At 53.1% G+C, this 22,071-nt stretch overlaps 1 protein-coding gene across 1 annotated transcript in view; it reads left to right on the top strand.

Annotated features, from left to right (window-relative positions):
- Positions 1 to 799: 799 nt before the first annotated feature.
- The window catches only part of KCNB1 (potassium voltage-gated channel subfamily B member 1), a 94,233-nt gene continuing 72,961 nt past the window's right edge, over positions 800 to 22,071 (top strand). The window contains exons 1-2 of the mRNA XM_030963276.1: positions 800 to 867; positions 1,703 to 2,365. Of these exons, the coding sequence (XP_030819136.1) occupies positions 1,799 to 2,365 (567 nt within the window). The 5' untranslated portion in view covers positions 800 to 867; positions 1,703 to 1,798. The remainder of the gene's footprint in view (positions 868 to 1,702; positions 2,366 to 22,071) is intronic.

Here is a 22,071-nt window from a genome sequence, read left to right as displayed (position 1 = left end):
ACGTTTTCTCTATTTCTGCTGTGTTTTCAGGTTAGTAAATGCTGCTTTACGTTGTATTTATAGTTCTAATCGGCAGAAGAGATCCATTGCTATTCCTCCTATCTGTTTCTGCAAATATCTGCGACCATCGTTGCGGGCTCCTTCCTCCGACGAGGGGCAGCGGGGTGGGGGCGCGGGCCCGGTTCGCCCTCCCGCCCGGGGTGATGAGCAAGCTCCCTGAGCTCCGCTGCTCCGGGCTCGGCTCGGAACCGCCTGGCAGGCGGCGGGGCCCTGCCGGGGCTCTCAGCTCCTCGCTTTCCTGGCCGCTCGCCGCCGCTCCCGCTCTCCCGGCCGCCGGCCCCGGAGCTGCGGAGCGGCCCCGCGGGCGCAGGGAGGGCCCGGGAGCGGAGCGGGGCGGCCCCGCTGCAATGCTGGGCTCCGGCTCACGGTGGAGCTGCCCGGCCCCGGCCCCGAGCCCTCCGCCCCGCGCGGGACAGCCGCGCACGGCCGCGCCGGAGCCGCGGGCTGCACTTGTTGATCGCCGAGCCGAGGCAGCGGCCGGCAGCGCCGGGGCTCCGCTCCGCGTGTGCCCGGGGACGGGCGGCGGGCGCAGACTCGGCTCCGGCGCCGGCCGCGGGTAGGAGCGAGGAGCCGCAGCCGAGGGAAGGCCTTGGAAAGCTTCCTGCCGAAGGAGCCCATTTACCTCGCTTCCCTTCCCCTCCCCCTGGGCTCCGCGGACAGCCAGGAGCGCCGCCGCCATCCCTCCGCCCCGAGGCTGCCCGGGGGGGATGCGAGCGGGGCCGCCCCTGCCGCCCGCCCCGCCGCAGGATGTAGCCGCCCTCGGCCCCGCACGCCCCGCACCGCCTCGCCGGGAGCCCGCAGGAGGAGGTAGGTGAGGGCTGGGCTCGGGCCGGGCCACGCCAGCCTCTCCCCGCGGGCGGCGGCCGGAGGCAGCGGCGGGGCTCCGCTCCTGGGGCTGGGGGAGCTGGGTCGGCGGGGACGGGGCCGAGCCCCGAGCTGTGCGGGCTGTGCGCGGGGGAGCCGCTCCTGTCTGCGCCGGGGCTTCTCTTCGTGCCATCTTGTGTAAGCAACAGTGCTCGGCGCTGTCAGGAGCCACCCGGCTCCCTAAGACAGGCTCGGGGTTTTTCCTTATTCCCGTTTTCATTGCTTTCCCGGTTATGCAGAGGCCGGTGTGGGGGGCTTGGGGGGCGTCCCTGGGCAGCCCAGAGAGGCAGAGCGCGTCGTTAGAGTGGCTGTAAATCCTCCCATTTCCCTCTTTCCTCGGGAAATCTCTAAGGCTGGAGTTACTAAAAGCCTCCGCAGCCTGCACGGCCGGGCAGGGCCGGGGGCAGCCCCGGGGGCCGCTCGGGCTGAGTGTGGGGACCGGCGGGGCCGGGCGCTCCGCGATGGCAGCCCGGTTCCAGCGCACCCCGGCCGGGGCCCGGCGCCTCTCGGGGCGCATCGCCGAGCGCTGCTCGGGGCAGCCCCGCGCCCGGAGCGGCTCCCGGGGCCGTGCCCGGCTCCGCAGCCCGCCGGGGCGGGGGACCCGGCCGCCGCCCGGGGGAGCTCGGCGGCAGCGGCGGCCGCACGTGGAGCGGGCCGGGCGCGGTTCAGCACCGGCGGGCGGACAGCGCCGCCGCCCCCCGCCATTGGCGGCCCCGCTCCCCGCCCGCGGGCGCGGCGGGGGCGGCGGGCGGGGACCCACGCGCGGCCTCTCTTGCAGCTCCGGGGCATGGAGGGCAGCGAGAGGTGAGCAGCGCCGGCCCCGCGCCCTGCCCCGCGCCGCACCGAGCCGCGTCCAGCCCGAGCGGGACCCGCGATGCCTCTGGGGATGAATAAGCATGGATCTCGCTCTACTACCTCTTTGCCTCCGGACCCCACCGAGATCGTCAGGAGCAAGGCCTGCTCCCGGAGGGTCAAGCTCAACGTGGGGGGGCTGGCCCACGAGGTTCTCTGGCGGACCTTGGACAGGTTGCCGCGGACCAGGCTGGGTAAGCTCAGAGACTGCAACACGCACGACTCCCTCATGGAGATCTGCGACGACTACAACCTGGAGGAGAACGAGTACTTCTTCGACAGGCACCCCGGGGCATTCACCTCGATCTTGAACTTCTATCGCACCGGCAAGCTGCACATGATGGAGGAGATGTGCGCCTTGTCCTTCAGCCAGGAGCTGGACTACTGGGGGGTGGACGAGATCTACCTGGAGTCCTGCTGCCAGGCCCGCTACCACCAGAAGAAAGAGCAGATGAACGAGGAGCTGAAGAGAGAAGCGGAGACGCTGAGGGAAAGGGAAGGGGAGGAATTCGATAACACTTGCTGTGCTGAGAAAAGGAAAAAGCTCTGGGACCTCCTGGAGAAGCCCAACTCCTCTGTAGCGGCCAAGGTAAGCGTTCCACATCTCCGTTGTCTACTGGCTCCTGACTGGTGATGCTCCCTGAGGAGCTGCCCTTGCTTTGCTGTCTGGGCACTTGTGGCTGGGTGGATGCTGTGAGTGAAGGAGAGGAAGGCCTCTCATATACAAATGAATTTCAATGGTTTTTGGGTGGTTTTTTGGTAGTTTGGAAGGGATGTGATTTGAGCATCTCTGGGGCAGCCTGGGCTGTTCAGTGTGGGAGAAGCTCCTCTGAGCAGTGGCTCAGCATGCAAAGACTGCTGTGGCTGGATGTTTTAGACTTGTTACCCACTGGCCTGTGTCGGTGCAGTTTGTAAAAGAGATTTCTTTGGGCCTAAAACGTGTGAGTCTTCTGCTGCCTAACCAAATTGGCTTTCAAGAAGCCACTTCTGCTTGAACTCCTAGACCCAGGTGCAGTGAGGAAAAAATGCCTTCCATTCCAGGGCTTAATTGAATTTTTTTTGTAGCAAAATGTGTCTCCTAGTTATTTGTATCACACACTCCTAGAGTGTGTGTCTGCTAAAGCTGGTGTTTGAATTTCATCCTTTGCCCGATTCCAGCCTTTTTAAACTCTTCCCTGTGCAAGTGATGCAGTTCTGTCAATATCTGAAGTGCTGCTTACTCTGAAGTTGGTTCCAGTGGACAGATCTACTTGAAGGCATTTTGAAGATAAGATCCATGTTGGGAGAAACCAATGTCAGAGTTGGCTCTGATAATTTAGCTGCCTCATGTTAGTCACATTTTCTTTAGTGAGGAAAATCTCTGCGAACACAGTGATTCAGTAACCATGGGGACAAAAGTGAAGGGGGAGAGGTTGAAAACTGTGGGATGAATAACTGAAAAGCATGAGAGACTGAGCAGTAGGGACCAAAAGTTGAATTTTCTATATACCCACGTCCTCACTGTATGGCAGAGAAGTCACAAGAAGCCCTGGTTGCCTCTGTAATGCCTCTGTACTCTCTGTACAAACATCTGCAAACACAGACCTTGGCTCCATCCCTTAGAAGTCTGGCTTGGATGGGCTACTTGTGAAAACAGACTTCTTTACCTCTTTTTTTCTCTTCTCAAAATGCTGCACATTGTGAACCAAGAGCGTGTATGAAACTTTGGGGAAGGGATTTCATGAGGTGTGGACTGGCTCAGCCTGGCATGGGGAGGGGGGGCATGGTCTGCCATTATCACTTTTTTTAATGTCAAACAGAGCCCCAGAGTGCCTCTGTCTCTCCAGTGGCACAGATGACACCGTGATGAACACATTAATAATTTATAAGGCTCCTTTGGCACAGTCCTGGAATCCTGAAACACAGGCCCCAGGCTTTGCTGTCTGTGGCACTGACTCAAAATCCATTAGAGACTGTTGATGTTCATGATTTATTGTATATGAGCAAGGGTCATTCTTGCCAAATAAGTGTCTTTTCTGATTTATAAATGAAATACTCTAGCTTCATTTTCTGAGAAAATTCTCAGAGTAAGTGCACCCGGCATTGCAGGCTCTGGATTAATTGAGAGGGAATTGTAATGCATCATTACCCTTAGCATTTGAAGCTGCCATTCTGTGCCTTCGTTACTGCAATGGAAGCGATGCTGTGTGTTCTCAGACCTCAGATATTGCAGCAGCTCCCAAACACAGGTTCCCACTCACCACGTGTGTTAGCAGGGCGAGCAGGCCTGATGAACAATTAGCTTAGCAGGCAGGGACAGCAGCCCTGCTAAGCCTGTTCTTTATCCGATTTGCTCCCTGCTGCTGGGCTGCCTTTCCCCCGTGCCAGAGGATGCCCTTAGCTTTGATCACCTGCCCGAGAGTTCAGTCCACGCATTGAATAGGTTGGGCTGACCCTTCAGCCTGTGGTGGAAGGACACGGGGAAGGCACTGGCAGCCTGACCTTTGCCTGCCCTGCGCAGCTGGGCCGGGCTCCCTGGCAGGCTGAGCCCCTGCCTGGCAGCTCCTGGCCAGCCCTCCCCAGCTGCCTGCTCAGCGCAGCGCCCGTGCGCAGGCCAGGGGAGCTCCTGCCGCCTCTCCTCAGCCAGGCTCCCTCTGCTTTGCCAGCCTTGGGAGCTCAGAGTGTTCCTATGGAAAGGAACAAAGTAAACTCTTGTGAGGTTTAATGTCACGCAAGGTCCTAAAACCACTGTTGGGGAAATCTGAACTACTCTTGTTTATTTTTTCTCTTCAGACTTGTTCCACTCAGTGCAAAGGGTTTTCCGTGCAACAGATACAAGATACCTTCATGTTCTCTTTAAGAAGTCCAGAAAATGGGTAGAGGTGCAGGTTCTCCCCCCAGGCCAAACCAGGGTCTTTGGCTGTCAGCATTGGCTGCATTTTAACCTTTTCTGCACAGCACTGCACCTCACCCCTTCATATCAGATTACTCCTGGGTTATACTGGGACCAGTTAAACAGGCTTGTTTTTTTATTTGCTTGGTTTTCAGGGATTTGGGTTTGCCTTTTTTTCTTTCTTGGATGCTTTTTGTTGGTTTTGTTTTTTATGGATTTTCTTTTCTTCTTTATTTATTTAAATGGGACAATATGTGGCATACCCCAGGTTGTAAGATAGCATTGAAATAAGAGAAGAAGAATCCCCCAGACCTTAGTTTTTGTTGCTTTCTTATCCCCTGGAGATTTACCTGCATCTTCTGATTACTCTGTCTGGCTTTTAAACCAACCATCGTGGCAAGCAGGGTCTAATTGATGTGTGAGGCTTTGCCCTGTCTGTGACTGGAGAGAGCCCTCCTGCATTTCCCCATTCCCACTCCCTGAGAGGGCCCAGGTTGGCAGAGGAGGCTCTGGGGCTGTCCCCCTGCTGTCACCCCGTGTGCTGCTGTCCCTGGGCTGTCCCACAGTCCCCCTGCTGTCCCCCCGTGTGCTGCTGTCCCTGGGCTGTCCCACAGTCCCCCTGCTGTCCCCCCGTGTGCTGCTGTCCCTGGGCTGTCCCACAGTCCCCCTGCTGTCACCCCGTGTGCTGCTGTCCCTGGGCTGTCCCACAGTCCCCCTGCTGCCACCCCGTGTGCTGCTGTCCCTCGGCTGTCCCCCTGCTGTCACCCCGTGTGCTGCTGTCCCTGGGCTGTCCCACAGTCCCCCTGCTGCCACCGCGTGTGCTGCTGTCCCTGGGCTGTCCCCCTGCTGTCACCCCGTGTGCTGCTGTCCCTGGGCTGTCCCACAGTCCCCCTGCTGCCACCCCGTGTGCTGCTGTCCCTGGGCTGTCCCACAGTCCCCCTGCTGCCACCCCGTGTGCTGCTGTCCCTGGGCTGTCCCCCTGCTGTCACCCCGTGTGCTGCTGTCCCTGGGCTGTCCCACAGTCCCCCTGCTGCCACCCCGTGTGCTGCTGTCCCTGGGCTGTCCCCCTGCTGCCACCCCGTGTGCTGCTGTCCCTGGGCTGTCCCACAGTCCCCCTGCTGTCACCCCGTGTGCTGCTGTCCCTGGGCTGTCCCACAGTCCCCCTGCTGTCACCCCGTGTGCTGCTGTCCCTGGGCTGTCCCCCTGCTGTCACCCCGTGTGCTGCTGTCCCTGGCACAGCCCGGCCCCTCTGGGTGATCCCAGACCCCCAGCACGGCTCCAGCTCAGCCAGGGCAGACCAGGAGCAGCCCCCCGTGCCCAAAGGGGTTTCAGTTCAGCCCCGTGCCCTGGGCTGGCATGCTCTGTGCTCCCTGCACTCACCTGCCCAGAGGGAAACCCCTGGGCACAGAATGCAGCACTCCAGGGGCTTGGCCGCTGTCAAATTGAAAGAAATATCAGGCAGTTATTAAATAAAACTGTGTTCATCTCCTTCTAACCTTAGCATATATTTTAAAGGACCTGATTCTCCCATTTCCTGTGGTTATTTGCCTGCATATCCCTGACAAACATTCACTGCAGGCTTTGTGGATGCTTTCCCCTCTTCCTGCACTCACTGTTTTTGCATGTTCATGCTTATTTTTATCATTCTCCCAGTCTATCTTAATAGTTTGGTGGTTGATTCTTGGTTTTGTTTTTTAAATAGTATTCTTCATGTGCTTTGGTGTACTCACAACATCCATTTTTAACCACAGAGGACTCTGGTGCTCGTTTCTGTCATGGTTTACTCTAGAAGCTGACGAGGTGCAGATATTTTCTGGAGTAGCTCTCACACTTTGTTGCATGGCAGCTTTCCTTTTGTCAGGAAAGCAAAGCAGCTCTCCAGAAGCCAGGCAGAGCTGCTGCTTTTCCTCGGGCGTAGTGTCCATGCCAGGGCAGCAGTGGTTAGACAGCTCCAGCATTCTGGTTTGGGTTTTGATCCTAATTGCTCCTTCCCTTGCCAAGGCTCAGCTTGGGCAGCTGGTTGCTGTCACCCTCAGCCCAGCCACCAGTCCTGCCTTGCCAAAGTCCCCTCTGCAGCTGCTGCTTTCCCCTAACCAAGGCTACTTAGGATCCGTGGGTCACTCACCTGCCTGGCCCTTGGGAGAACCAGCCTAGCTGTAATTCCAACTAGGCTTCATGTGCTGTCCTGAAAAAGAAAAGACTGCAGTTGTTGGAGCTCCCCAGTATAAACAAATAACAAATTAGACAAGCTCAACATCTTAGGTTAGCATCTATGGTTCTGGAAATTCTCCGATTGCCTGGACCTTTCCAGCAGCTCTGCAGGAACATTGCCCTTTTTGCTTCTTTAGAGGAAAGTATTTCTTTTCCTCCTTTAGTCCTTACAAATGATTTCTCCGATCAATATTTGAGCAATTAGTGTTGCATGGGGTGTGGGGGGGAAGTCTGCTCGTCTTACAGACTCCTCTGCATGTGCTGGTTTCATCTATTTTTCTCTTGCTGTCCTGAAGGCTGAGAAAAACACGATGACATCACCCACTTTGCAAAAAGCTTCTCTGCATATCTGCATGTCAAGTAGGATGTGCACTTCCTTTCCTCCTCGCTGCCTCCACTTCCCACTTGTCCCTGTCCTGTTGGGAGCTCAGCTGCAGTGATCCCTCCCTTCTGACAGGCTATTTCTCATCTTTTCCCCTGCTCCTGCTATGCCTTTGCCAGTGCAATAATATCACATTTATCCTTGAAAACATGCAACTCCAGTTCGGTAATCTCATTATGCATGCCTCTACATTCCTTGAACAGCTTTTCTCTGCTGCCCACTGCTCTCTGCTGCTAATCTCTGGATGCATTGCCTAGGGACTGGGGAGGATGCTCTGTAAGCTCTTTTCTTATTATTGTTGATAGTAGTGACAAAATAAGAATGATAAAAGCCTCTTGGAGATGCGTTTGCTACATCTAGAGCGTTCTTCCCCCACATGGGCTTTCTATTCCTGGCCCTCCCTTATGGTGTGCAGTTTTCATTCATCTCTAAACCTGCCTGAATTTAGCATTTGGCAGAGGAAACCCCTCTCCTGAATCGCAGGGGTCACATCTTGGCTGTGTCCTGTCTGTCTCCAAGGGTCCCAGCTCAGGGCACATGCTGACTTTGACTATTAGAGGCAGATTGCCCATATTTTGCCTCCATCCGTAACTATTTTTAGTGTGATGCAGCTACTGCCTTGGCTTTTTTGCTATATATAGGAGGTTTTTGCCTTCATCCAAAATGAACTCATATCTTCAGAGATCCTCAAGAGCAGAGCCTCATTCCAAAGCCTGTCCCCTGGGTTCAGGGATTTGCCACTTTGGTCTGTGGCTTATCTCTGGGCTTCTAGCACAGCCCTGTCCTGTGGACACAAGTGATTTCTGTTCTGGATCAATCTCTTTTCGTCCTGCAGCTGCTTTCTGGGTCTTGTCCTTCCAGTGGACTTAGATCTTTTGTCTGGGGAGCCCTAATTCCTATGTTTAGGTCCCTGCAATGTCCTCTGTCTCCCCGTGGGCCTGCCCAGAGTGCGCTGCTGTGCTGCCAGCTCCCAGGACTCCTCTCCATTACAGCCCCCACAAATCCCCAGCTGGGGCAGAAAAGCCCCAGCCACACCCTGGTAAAACTGCCAGCTTGGCAGTTGTGTCCTGTGGCTCTTTCCTGGCTCTGAAGAGACTTGCTGGGAGTCCCTGTGACATGGCCTTGCCTCCTGCATGGGATGCACGTCCCAGGGAGAAGCTGGTTCTGAGCTCTCCGGGTGGGATCCTCGCCTGCCCCAGGACATGCTCTCCCAGAGCTGCTGTTCCAGCCCCTGGATCCAGGCAGGCTGTTGCCTGGCACTCCTTACTGAGGATGGTTTGGGCTCAGCTGTTTCCCATCCAGGCCTGCAGCTCTGTGCTTTCTAGAGAATTCTATCAAAGGAAAGTTAATTGCTGCTGGGCCTTGTGTTCCGTTTGATGCAGTCACCATCCAGTCCAGGGAGTACCAGTGTGCATGAACACGTGTGTGTTGGCACACTGCTGGATTTTTAACTTCTCTGTAACTCCCTGCTAGGGGAGCCTGGAGGGGGCTTGTGGTCCTGCCTGAGCATCCACATCCATGAGAGCCTGCCTGCCTCTGGAGGGAAGTGAGACGCTCACATGCTTGGGCTGAATTCCTTGGGGGACGTGTGCTATAGAAGTATAGTTGCTGCTATTTTTAAAGCACCAGCTCTCATTTGTACCTTTGGAAAAAATCTCTGAGAAATTAATTCCCCTCGCTGCTCAGTGTTCTCCCATCCTGTTCAGCCTGAGAGCAGACAGGGTTTGAGGTGCCAACATCGCCAGTCAAAAAGTAGAAAATGTTGCAACAATGGAAAATTCCTGTTTTGTTCAGCTGTAACTGCACAGGTTTAGTAATAATGGGACTCAGGAGATAGGTGCTGGGCCCAGCCCCCCTGGGCTGTGCTGGTGTGGTGTGATGTGCCCAATGTGCAGGTGCGGCTTTGGCAGGTACCTGTGTAAAGCTCCTGCACGGGGGGCAGGCCCTGCCCTGTGCTGACCTCCACAGTGCCCAGAGCTGGCTCTGCAGAGGCACTCCAGAGCTCCATGGAAAAATCCATTCCTCTCTTGACTCTTCTCACACAGCGGATAAATATCCTTGCTGTTGCAGTCTTCCTTCTGCCCGTTTCTCCAATCACAATTTCCTTCTGATTTCTCATGATGTGAATGCCCCCATGGAGAGGAGTAACCCAATGTTACTTTTACAACATGAGCGTTGCTATTTGTCATTGCTAATGGCAAAATATTTATGTCAAAGAAAGTTCACAGCTGATCACTTAGTTCTTACAATAAACACAGCCACAGTGATTTACTCTGTGGAGAGGCCTGGCAGCAGCACAGTGGGGCTGCTGTGTGTGAGCAAGGCATCGGGGTGAGCCTCCTCCCTACATCCACGTTGTCATGCCAAGGCAGGTGAGGATCAGGCGTGATGGGAGGTGTGAGGTTTGGCTCCTAGATCAGCTGGAGGCTCAGCTCCCTGCTGGGTCAGTTTGGTGTCCTGGGTGCCCCAGGGCTGGGTGGGCTCTGGGGCTGAAGGGGCTCCACGCTGCTGAGCCAGGCACTGAGGGGCTGGTGGCACCCCCTGCCCATGCCCCAGTGCCTCCGGGCCTGCCCAAGCTGCTTCAGCCCTGGCACTCTCCATCCTTGGGCTGGCCTCACCGGAGCTCAGCCCCTCGTGTTTCCCTCCTGGCATTCCCAGTACCCCTGTACAGCAATTCTAAACCTTGTAGAGAGCTTCCCCCTGAGCTGGCCTGCTCTCTGCTTTTCCCCACTGCCCTAGCTTCTCTTGAGGCCTCTCCTGTCTCCTACACAGCCTGGCACCTGCTGAACATGTTTACCAGAATGCCTTGGTGAGGTCTTGTTGTGATTTCTAGTGAGAAATTCTGCCCTTTACTGTAGGGACAGCCTGGAAGAGGGCTGAGGTAAGCACTGTGCCTTGGTGCCTGGCTATGGCCCTCCCCAGGCACTGGATTGCCAAGCAGATTTATTTTCTAGGTCCCCAGTAACACCAGCAGCCCCAGTCCTGATCTGTGGAGGGTAAAACTCCCAGTGAATGTATTTGGAACAGATGAGTATTATAATGTCTGTGCTCATCAAGCAAAGCTCTCAAAGTGCTTTGAAAAGATGGATTAGTGAAGGCCAGGACAAACCTGTGATATGTGTATTATCCCCATCTTAAGGTGAGGAGGTGACCATTGCCCAAGGTCAGTGGGGAAGGCTGGGGGGACCCTGCCTTCCCAGCCTGCGGTGTCACCAGGACATTTCCATGGTCTGGATGAGCCTCCCGTGGTCCCTGCGCTGCTCACCATGAGATCCTACAGAGGGCAGGGGCTGGCAGCCCTCAGACAGTGTATCCAGGGCATGGAGAGAGGAAACAGCCCACTTGTTTAAGCATTCCCACTGAAAGGAGCCCAGCCTGCAGGGGAAAGTGCTGGAAGCCTCGGTCAGGTTTGGGGGATGAGTGGTTACAGAAGAGTAGCAGGTTTTCCTCTGCTAGGTCTAAAAGCAGAAGGTCTGTCCTGGGGTGTTTCCAGGCAGCCCTGGCTCCAGGGAGGGGATGCTGCTGAAGTGTTTTGAGCAGCAAGGGAGTGCAGATGTCAGCCTAGCACACAGAAAAACCTGTGGTGTGAAATGCTCGGATAAGTCACCACACATAACTGCTACACTGTACATTGGGGTGCACGAACATACACTAAACCTGCCCGTCCACAGGGGCATTCCTTTTCACCAAACAACCTCTAAGAGGAAGTTATTTGTTTTCAATGAAGAGCTAATCTGTGCAAGCAGCTCTGCTTTGAGCACAGCAAATGCAATGAGTGACCCAAGTGTTGCTCAGCTGGAGCAGTGTCTCCTCGGACACCCCACTGCCGCCTTGGTAGGAACAGAGCTCAGAGCATGGCTTGGGCAGCCTGGGAGCTCCTTCCAGCCTGGCCTTGAAGATGGATTTGCAGTTTTTGGTGTGTTCCCCCTTTCCCTGTTCCTATTGTGATTCCCGTGGGGTTGTGCTGAGGTTTGCAGTTATTCTGGTCCAGTGATGTGGACCATTGCTCCAGGGCTGTGGATGATTTGTGACCCTTCCCTGAGCTGCTGGCACTGCAGTGGGGGAAGGTGGCCTTAGCTCAGCACTCGGGCTCTTGGCTCTGTGCTTGGGCAAGAAAAATGAACAGCAAAGCCAAAACCAAGCACTTGTTGGTGTTCAACTAACATTGATAACATCCATCAGGTTTCTGTCTAATCTGATTAAAAATCTGTGTCCCTAACAAAAGCTGGTGAACAGTCAAAGCAAATTGAAGGAACAATTTATTTGAAAGTTTTTTTTTCTGCTGTATATAATCAGTTCCTGTTATTATGAGTTGAACTTACTCAATACTGTTTGGACTAGGATTTGTGCAGGGTCTCTAGCCAAAAGCACTGATTAGTTTGTTTTATTTTATTTAAGTCCATTTGCTCTAGTTCATTTTTGAACAAAATGGAGCTGTAAATCTCATTTGCAGTACATAAACAGCATAAACACCAGAAATGCTTTCTCATTGGTACCGATAGGCAAAATGCTTCTAAAGCATGATTATGCTTACCAAATGTTCAGATTCAACATTCCTTGTGGGTATCTCTTAAAACCCCCCTCATTTTGCTAAAAGAATAAATTGAAGGTGTGAGCAAAGAGGTCTGTTGTAGTGTCACCACTTAAAATCTTCCTAGGGGCAGGAACTACAGTAAATACCCTTCCCATGGCAAGGAATCTTTCCCATGTGCCAGCTGAGCTTTGCTTGGGGGGTTCAATAGCATCCAATGGCAGCACAGACAGGGATGGAAAGGTGTAGAGGCACACCAGGAGCAGCAGCTTGGCTCCCTGAGGACCCTTCTGTATCCCTGTCTGCTCTTCTCCTGTCCTTCTCTGCCATGGTTTGCTGTCTGTCCATCCTGGTGTGTTTGTCCTCCCAGCTGCCCTGCCAGGTGGAGCAGTGTGGGTGTCCTGGTTTATTTGGAGAGGCTGCAGAGGCTTCTCGGGGTCTGTGATGGAGGAAGGGGCAGCGCTGTAACTCACCCCCAATCTCTGGGCCCCCTTTTCCCTGGTGCAGCTGGATCCCAGCCATAAATGTTCAAGCAGCAGCTGGAATCCGTGAGAGCTGACCCCTTCTGTGGAACAGCCCAGGAATCCATCTGAGATTGGGTTTCTGTGTATTTCTGGGAATCAGGCTTGTGTCTGGCACAGTCTCAGCTCTGAAAATCTTGGTTCACACAGCTGTGGTTCTTCTGTTTGTTTGAAGATGTCCATCTCTTGCTCTGCACACTTCACTGCTTCTGCAGGGCGTGCTTTTGTCAACCATAGTGACCACACATCAAACAACCTCTCTGCTCCTTGTAATTGGTGCATTTGACCACTTCCACTGTTAGCAATGTCTGCAACATCCCTGCACTTCTCCATAGCTGGCCACTCTCACAAACCATGCATTCCCAAGTGTCGGGGCTGATGGGGAGTGGAACTCACTTGCTCAGGCAGTGTTTGCTGTCTGCCCTCCTGGTGGAACAGGGAGCTTTCACTCCTTGTTTACTTACTCGTGAATTTTTGGGAAATCTGTCCTTCATGGCATAAAAGTTGAATCTTTTTAGAAAATAAAAGGATAAAAAAAGAGAAGCGTTGTCTTCCCTCCTGTTAATGTGCCAGAAGTTTATTAATAATACATAATAATTTCATGTTGCGTTTCCTAGCTGCTTTCATGTGAGGATCTAAAAGTGCTTCACAAACATTAATTAAGTAATCCTCACGCCTGCCTGGTGCAGTAACTCTTGCTATCAATCTGCACTGAAATATGACAGTGCAGAAGACACTGAATGAGGAAATCTCCCAGAGACAGCGGGAGCGCAGCTGGTGTGGGGAGGCAAGGCAGGCTGGAGCAGGACTTTGTGCTGGGTTTGTGTGAATCCAGCAGTCTCCCTGCAGTGCCTCAGTGCTGTTCCCTCTGCAGCTCTGGGGCGGTGGACACGGGCTGGGCACAGCAGATAAGGGATTTTCTTGACCAATGCAGAATTTTCTCTGCTGGCGAGAGGAAATTGTGATTGGCAGCAGACCCTGTGCCCTGGTTGAGAGCAGCAGGGCTGGTGGCAGCATTGTCAGCTCTCTCTGAAGCTGCCTCAGCATGGGATTGACTGATCCTTGCTCCAGGAGAGCCTCTGTTACCCTCAAGGGGCCCAGCAGGAGCATGCAGTGTCCCACAAAGGGTCTCCTTAACCCCCAGCTGACCACCAGGGGATGTCACAGGTTTCGTGGTGTCCCCACATAATGTTGTTCCTTCTCTTCTGCTCAGAGAAGAGCTTCAGGGAGCCCTGCAGAGCTGGGTTGCAAAGCTCACCCCAGTTCTTTCCTCTCAGCCTTTGGCCTGAGCTGCCTGAGCACCTCTGTCTCAATACCTTGGCTGGCATCCCTGAGGAACAGTTTCTGTTAGGGTAGAACAGAGATGAAAAGTAAATGAGCACTTATGTTCTGCCAGCAAATGCCCGCTCAGCGTGCAGCTGCAGCTGAGTTAAACTCGGGGCAGTCACACACAGTTATTTTTCTTTGCCTCTGATCTCCCCAGGTCAATCAGAGTCTGGTTGACCTCAGCAGGTTCTGCAGAGCTCAGCTGAGAGGAGCCTGTCTTGGGAAGGTGCTGCCTGTTCCTGCGGGGCAGCTGGGCTGGGGCTGCCCTGGGAAGCACCTGCCGGGTTTGGGGGGCACTCAGAGAGGGGCTGTTGGTGTTGGGGGCTGCCAGGATTTGCCTGGGCTCAGTTTCCCAGGAGTGCTGAACACCCTGTGGCACCACGAGAGCTCTCAGGTACATCAACTCTAATTTCTCCTCAAGGAGGAGATGTCAAGTGACGTGACTGGCATTTACTTCTGGTTTATTTTGATGAAGAGATGGGTTTGGTAACTCCCGGTATATTGGATCCTTAAGGTAAATTTGAGGCAGACAAAGTGTAGTCTAGGAATTATGATTGATTCCTACTGGTCAGAGCCCTGGTACCCTGCCTTGGCCAAAGCAGGTGTTGGCAAAGGGAGTTTTTGAGGGCCAAAATCCTCGTGCATTCTTCATGCCACCCAAGGTGCTGACAGACCCAGCACTTGTTGTGTGTGCTCTCACCCTTCCTGACTCCAGGTTCCTGCCTGGCTCAGCAGGGCAGGACACTTTGAGCTGTCCTAATCAGGAGATATTTGAGATATTTCCCCCAAACATAAGATGTGCTGCATTCTAGAGCACATCAGGTGTCAGAGTGCATTTTGATAACTGCTGTGTTTGGGCTCTCTCTGTCTGTGTTTACACACAGTGTTATTCTATAGGTGTAACTTTAGACTTCCTGCAATCCCAGGGAAGGGTCTCATTTAACATCTGCAGCCCTGGCCAAAGCTCCAGCACATGCCTGCACAAATATCAGATTTCCATCCTGCTAGGCAAGTGCATCAGGTCTCAGCAGAGGGGTCTTTGGCCTCTCTTTTCTCTCTGCTGAACACTGGGGCAGTGTTCATAATGCAATTGCATTATTTTTGCATGTTCATCAAGCTAAAGAACACATTTGATGAAGTTTCTGGCTATGAATGAATGGCCAGGAATGAAACCCACTTGACTTAATAGTTATTTTTAAAGATGCTCTTAAGAGCTTCTGTAAAGTGGCTGTGAAATACATCTTAGTTTGCACTGTCTTCTGGAAAATTTGCTTCATGGTCCAGATAACTTGAGCATGGCAGTGCCACTTCCAGGAGTTATAGATGTAATTAATTTAATCCATAAACTCTTTGTAGGAAGTTCTGTCTTTTTGTTCTGTGTTTATGTAGCACTAAGTACCACAGGGTCCTGACTCACAGCTCGTGTATGCTACCCCAAAACGAGTAATAAATATGTTTTACAGAGAAAGCCCAAGCTGCTGTGGGAAGGAAGGTGTGGGATGAGTCTGGCCGATTGCAGATGCCATGGGCAGCCTGGCCTGTGTGCCCAGGGCAAGGGACGTGCCTGAGCCAGCTTAGAGCCCCCGGGCTGGGTCTGGGTCCAGCAGGGCTGGGGAGCACCGGGAGGGGTGTTCCAGGCATGGAGGGGCGCTTGAACTGAGCTCCATGGCGCTGCTGTGGTCTGTGCTCCCCAGAGTGAGGGAGGGCACAGGGACAGCCCATGGCAGGGCCTTGGCTGCTCCTGGCACCTCTGGGCCGTGGCTTTGCTCGGAGTTTCCTGCACCAAGAGGGGATTTTTAGTCTCTTGCACCTCTGACCAAAATCTGCAAAAATCTCTCTTTGCTTTTGAGGGATTGAAAATCTGTCTTTGCTTCTCCCATGCTTGTCTGGTTGGACAGAAGTCCTTTGAGCACCACTCCTTTGCCTTGTACTTGTACATCAGAGCTCTGATTCGAGGGGTAAACCAAGCCCAGCCTGTGTGCTCGCTGCCCTGCTGGCACTGCCCCGTTTCTGCCTGTGTCCCTCAGAAGGAACACAATAAAGCTGAGTTTGGCTGTCTCCTTTCTGATTTAGTATCCTAGGTGGTCAGCAGCCAATGACCAATCTTAAATGTCGCTGCTTTTCCTCTCAGGCTGAGTCCCTAAACTGTTGGGATGTGTGAGAGTGTTTTAAGCAAAGCACCAATCCCTGTGCCAAAGAACAGAGCAACTGTGGCAAGGCTCCAGCCTTTGCACCTGTTCTGGTTTGCTCTTTGTGTGAAGTGCTGCATAATTGACTTCTTCATTAGCTGCCTGCTGAATTCTGCTTTGCGAGGGATTAAAACTCCAATGAATATGGATTATTTCAAATGTTTTCCTTTGGGACACAGGACAGAATGAAGATTTTTGGAGCTGTATGTTTGTGCAATAACAAGCGGTGGAAGATGCCTTTCCTCACCCTTTTTCAAAGCTTCCTCTTCAGTCGTGTCAGACAGAGCTGATCCCCCCTGTCTGCCCCTGGGCACACACAGGGCTCTGATCCAGCTGGACCTGCCTGGGGGCAAAATGAAACCCTTGCTCAGAGTGGGCAACTTCAGAACACACAAAGCTCAGTATTTGAGTGATCTCCTCAAAGTCAACAAGCCTTAAGCAGCTTCTAACATTAAGCATGTAGCAAAGAGGGAGCAGTTAAAGACCTATTTCACTGAAGAGGCCAGGAACATGTGCTGATGAAGTTTCTATAAAAATAGGGACATTTTCCTTCTCCAGTTAAATTTTTTGAGTGCTTCAGGTTAATGTGACATCTGCAACATCCAAGAAGCCTACAGAGAATTGTTTCTGCGGAACAGATGTTTAACAATCCAAATTTTATTTTATGTTCCTGTCTGTTTGGACACTCTCTTGTCATCTGCTTTTTGTGCCTGTGACAGTGCTGGGCCCAGGAGCTGTGAGAAAGGCCTGACACAGGGAAGGAAACGTGGTCTTTTCTCTAATTCAGCAATCAGTCTGCCACCACACATTCAGCTCAAGTCTTTCCCCATCCCTGGTGAAAGCAGCATTTGATTTTCTCTCCTACTGACATTGCAGAGCCAGTCTCATTGCAAGAGAGGGGGGTGAACTTCTTTTTGACCTCCTTGGGAAATATCCTCCCAAAGTGAAGAGCAAGGCCCCTCTGACAGCAGAAAGGGTCTGAGAGCTGGCCATGGCAGCCAGGACAGAGGCTGGGAGTCCCTGCCGGAGCTTGGATATCTCCACAGCCTGGAGGGGGCTTGAAGCTCCTGCTGGGGAAAGCAAAGGCATAAAGCTTCTCCAGGAGCTTGGGCAGGGCTGGGGGGGTCCCAGGGAGCCCTGCAGCCACGGGCCCTGCCCAGCCAGGGAGCAGCCAGGCCCTGCTCAGCAGCCCATAAATCTCAGCCCTTAACTGGCTGTGCAAGGGTGCTCCTCCTCTCCAGGTGAAGAATCACATGGCCATAAAATTTAGTAATGTAAACAAGGCAGACGTGGTCAGAATCCTATTTGGACAGATTTATAGCCTGACTGTGGAGCAGCAACCTTGCCTGGGCTTTGTGCCAGCAGTAATTAATGTGCAACCTGGGCTCTGTTTTCCTTCTGGACAGTGTCCTTGTGCATGCTTGTGTGTTAGACTGCAAGCACGAGAGTCTGCTGTCTGCTGGGAGAGACTTTCCTGGGGAGGCTGTGCTGGAAAGCCATGGCCCTGCGGGCTGTGTGGAACTGAGGGACAGTGAATAGCCAAATTTGGGAGAGCAGCACGTGCAGAGCCTCCAGGTAGCTGGCACTGAGCCTCTGGGCAGCGATGATCACAAACACAGCCAGTGCTTGCCGTGGCTCCTGCCTACCCGGAGATGGAGAGGTCGCTGCAGAAACCACATCTGTGGACACTGAGCAGTGGTCCCCAGCTCTCTGCTCTCTGTGCCAGGTTTGTGTGAGGCTGCGGTTGTGTTCAGCTGCAAATACCTGCACCAAAGCTTTGAACACAATTTCCCTGCTGCTTATTTATTCCGGTCTAATTAATTCAGCCAGACGTGTCCACGTAGGCTTCACTCAGTGAGTGCTCCCATAGGGTCTGTGTGTCCCCCCAAAGCTGAGTAAAGCTGTGCTGGGCTCTGCTGCGGGGGATCTGTGCCAGGGAGGAGCTGGGTGTCTGCTGACGCTGCCTGGGGTCTGCAATGGCCACAGAAACCGAGGTGTCACAGGATTCATCCCCAGTAATCCCTCCTAGCAGCAGTGGGGCCAGCAGGGTCCCATTTGTGCCTGCCCCAGCCTGGCAGGAGACCAGATGAGGGTGGATCATGTTCCCTCAGTATTTACCTCCTGTCCTGAAATGCTTGGTGAAGCCACCCTTTTATTTTCTTCTCTTATGGCTTTTCCTGGAGCAGCGTTGGTGTCCTTTGCTCTCCTCCTCCAGGTGCTCCCACCCAGAGGTGAGCGCAGGAGGTACCACCCCTCCAAGCTGCCCAGAATTGCATTTTTCAGCCTTTGCTCTCAGGTCATCTCTTGGACGCTTCAAAAACATTGAAAAGTAATGAAGGACTTAAAGAAAAATGCAGAGAGGGTAGAGAAACTGACCCATTTTATGGGTCATTGCAGTGCCATTCCCAGCACTGGAACTGAGCGCAGATTTTCATCTTGGGCACCCATTCCCATATGAAATCCATTCTCATTATCACCCTTGGAGTGAGTCCCTCCTTTTTCTCACAGTGCTCGTGTGTGGGGGAGTTTGGGCATTGTGAGCCCTCAGCCTCTGTTGGCAGGGTCACAATATAAAATTTGTCTCTAATTAATGACCAATGACCTCGTGCCATTCACGACTGTCTGGCAAGGGATGAGCAGAAGATGCTGGCACATTAAAGTCTGTCTCTGTCAGGATCTGAGTTTGAAGCAAGCCCTCTTGCATTGCTGGGTTGTTTGTCCTGTCATTAATGAGATTTCTCTGCCCGTTCTGTCTCGTTTGGAAAACACCGTGCTGGTCAACCAGCAATCCTAGAAACACAGTCCTTAACAACACAATCGATGTGGTTTCCTTGGACTCGGTGCTCGGGGTGCAATTATGTTGTTTTCCCAACAGCCAGGGGCTGCACTCCTCGGGCAGGGAGAAGGGCTCCGTGGGCCCTTGCTGAGGTTTCCTGGGTACACGGGGGGCTGGGGGGAGCCAGGGCTTGGCTCTACCTGCAGCAGCCTTCAGGGCCTCCCCAGGTGGTGTTTGTGGGGGGGGGGGGCAGTTTAATGCTCAGCTGTGTGTTTGAAGCCATGGAGACTGGGCTGCACAGGCTGTGCTGTGTCTGTGACTGAGGCACTCCCTGGGGCTGCATGAAAGTCTCATGCAGCAAGGGGCTCTGTGCTCTGTGACCCACTGCACATCATCCCAAAATAACTCAGCCAGGGGCAGTTTTACAGCATTGTACTGGCCAAATTCCTTCTTTGTGAAGAAGCACATTAGGTGAAAGGACCTGGTTTTCTGATTGATGACTTAAGCTGTATTGACCAAATGACAGCCACTCTGAAAGGCTGGTTGCCATGGGATTGCCCGATACCTTCAGGATAAAAAAAAGGAAATAAAAATAGTTTCTTTGGGTTCAGCAGTTGATGGTGTAGCATCATTAATGCCAGGGCTTGTGTTCTGGTCTGGTTTGTACTTCCCCTGCTCCTCACAGAACTCTCTGGTGGTTTGTGAGGTTTCAGGGGCGGTGGCAAGAGGCAGGTGGGCGCTGGGACGCTCTGGAGTGCCGTGCCCATGAGCAGCACTCTGTGTCTGGGACAGGCCTGAGGAGGCTCTGCACTGATGGTGCCTCCCCATCTTCATCCCCAGAGCCTCCCCACAGTGCCAGCATTTCTGCAGTGTTTGAACTGAGCCTCCAGCTTGACTGTGCTGCAGGAAAAGCACCAGGCTCTCTCCTGTCCCACGAGGGCTCCTCACCGGGGTCCCAGAGCAGTCTGGGGTCACTGCATGGTCCCACACAGGCAGCAAGGCTCCTAAGCCTCTGGAGAGGGGCACAGAGTGTGCTGGGAGGGCAGGTTATTTGCTGCCTGAGGTGAGCAATGCACACTACATTCAAAATGACCAAACCAGTCTAAATATTGAGATAAGAGCAGGGTTGTAGTTGAGATTTCTGAGCAAATGCTTCCCCCACTGCTGGGGGAAGGCTGTAAAAGTGCTTTAACTGTCAAATTTGCTCTCTTTAGATTTGTTGAATGATACAAGGAGGTTTGTGTGGAGTAAGGTGTTTATGTTAGCAGCACTAACAACGGTGAAGGTCAGAGGTAACGTGGAGGTGTTACCTGAGGGATCCACCTTCAGTGCAGACCAGAGGCTTCTCAAACTCTTCCCACTGCCCTCTTGTCCCTTCCCATTATTAAGATTCAGGGAGGTTCCTGGGAAAGGAACTCTTAGAATTTCATACTCTCATGTTGGTGCAAACCATTCCTGGGGCTCGCACCATTAAAGAGAGGTTTGGAGTCATCAAGATGAGAGATGCTAAAGGCTCCTGAGCTTCCCAGAGGAGAGCTGCTCATTGACTGCAGGACAGGGCTGTGCAGAAGGATTAGCACTCAATAACTCCATCACAGGAGTACCAAGATGTTATTGCTTGGGTTTGGAATATCCTGAAATAGCTCACCACCTTGGCAATTTTGCATCATTGATGTACTCTCAGCTGGATAATACGACTTTCTAGAAATGGATCGGATAAACTGAGCAGTTTTAAGAGCGTCTGCCTCTATTACTCACATATTTCTTCAATTTGGATTCCAGGAGAAATAATAATATTCTCTAGGGGCGCCATTCATTCATACGTTCACAACAGAGCCCCAGCTGCAAGCACCAATAAAGCACGAGGTTCTTAATTAACAACCTCAGGGAGCATGGCATCAGGCAGGTACTGCCAGCACCTCAGAACAAAGTACACTTGGAACCAGGTGCAGCTATTTACCAAAAGCTTCCAGAAAGCCAGCAGTAAAAGTGTTTGTTTTTCCAGCACATGTTGTGCACTCACTGTTATTTCTCGAGATGGAAGAAGCAATCCGAGACACTAAAAATACACACCTTAGGCCAACAGAGCTGTAAAATGGTGCTAAATAAACAGTCACTCAAGGAAATCTTCCTCATTACGGTTTTGTCTTCTGGGAGAGGCAGGAAAGGTCATATGGCAGGATTTTATTGGAAGGGGGGCACTGGGCAGTGCTCTGGGGATGTCCCTCAGCAGAGAGGACAGCCAGGGGGACACAGCAGGACAGCTGCCCTTGGCAGCTCTTTGGTGTGGATGTGAGCAATGAAATCTGCCCTTTGAGAGGAACTCTGCTTTCAGAGGAGCCACAGAGGAGGAGGAGCAGGGTGCAGGCTGTGTTTTCCCCTGGGCAGTGAGGAGCAGAGCAGAGCTGGGAGTGGAGCGCAGCAGGCAGGGATGCTCTGTGCCCTGGGGTGCCAGGGAGGGCAGCCACGGGACCTGGGGCTGCAGGAGGCCCAGGGGCACGGGCTGTGCTGAGGGCAGGCTGCAGAGGGGCTGCGAGGCAAAGCCACATTGGCTGTGGGCCTGGGGCTGCCCAGGATGGGAAGGTCCCGTGGCACCTGCAGGCTCTGAGTGGCAGCGGTGACACGGTCTGGCATTGTGTATAAAGCTGCAGCTGCAGAGTGGCTTTGAAGCCGTGGTGCTCCCTGTTTCAGACCCAGGGACAATGGAAATAAGTCACTTTTCCTAAAATAGCTGGCATGTCAAAACCTAGATTTTATTTATTGACCTTTCCAAAACCCATAAAAAGAAGTCCTTTTACAGAAGTAGCCGCTGCCTCGTGCCTGGCTCTGGAGGCTGGGGAAGCATGTGGGAGCCAGCATGGCTGCTGCTGGTTTCACTGGGAGCCAGACATGGGATCTGGGCCCCTGAGCATGGGCTTGTGCATAACTCATTGGTGTGTGTTTTTGGAAAGACTTTTGCTCTGTCTTGTGTCAGCCACACACTTCTGACTCAGTTGAACTGCTTATTCCTTCACTTAAGCTCTGCCCTTGTTCTGACAAAGGGTTTCTAGTGGCTCAGTTTTTGTTACTAACAGCCTGTAGAAAGCTGTAGATGCAGATGTTATTTTCCTGGTAATGCAGAATTTCACTGTGCTGGGGTATTTTTTCAGCCTGTCCGTCAGACAGATAGAACAGGCTCCTTTTTTCTCCACTGTCAGATTTTTGAAAGGCTCTTCCAAAGCAGGTGCATAAATTAAAACAAAATAGAAGCCAGAAGTCAGAGGAAAACTCTTAAGTCTGTACCCTACTGAGAGGGATTATGGGGAGTGGAAAGAATGAGTCATGGCAGGGCTACTCCCGGAGCCCGAGCTAATGCAGCTCCCGCAGGGCAGCGCCCCAGGAGGGGCAGCCTGCTCTCCTCTGAAAACCCATCCCTACTCCTGCAAATCTCATCACAGTTAAAGAAAAAAAAAGGGAAACATGTTGGTGAGATGTACTTATCCTTTGA

Source organism: Camarhynchus parvulus, chromosome 20 (assembly GCF_901933205.1).
Source record: "Camarhynchus parvulus chromosome 20, STF_HiC, whole genome shotgun sequence".
Classification (NCBI taxonomy): domain Eukaryota; kingdom Metazoa; phylum Chordata; class Aves; order Passeriformes; family Thraupidae; genus Camarhynchus; species Camarhynchus parvulus.
The sequence above is the reverse complement of the archived record's forward strand: the minus strand, read 5'-3'. Positions and strand labels throughout refer to the sequence as shown.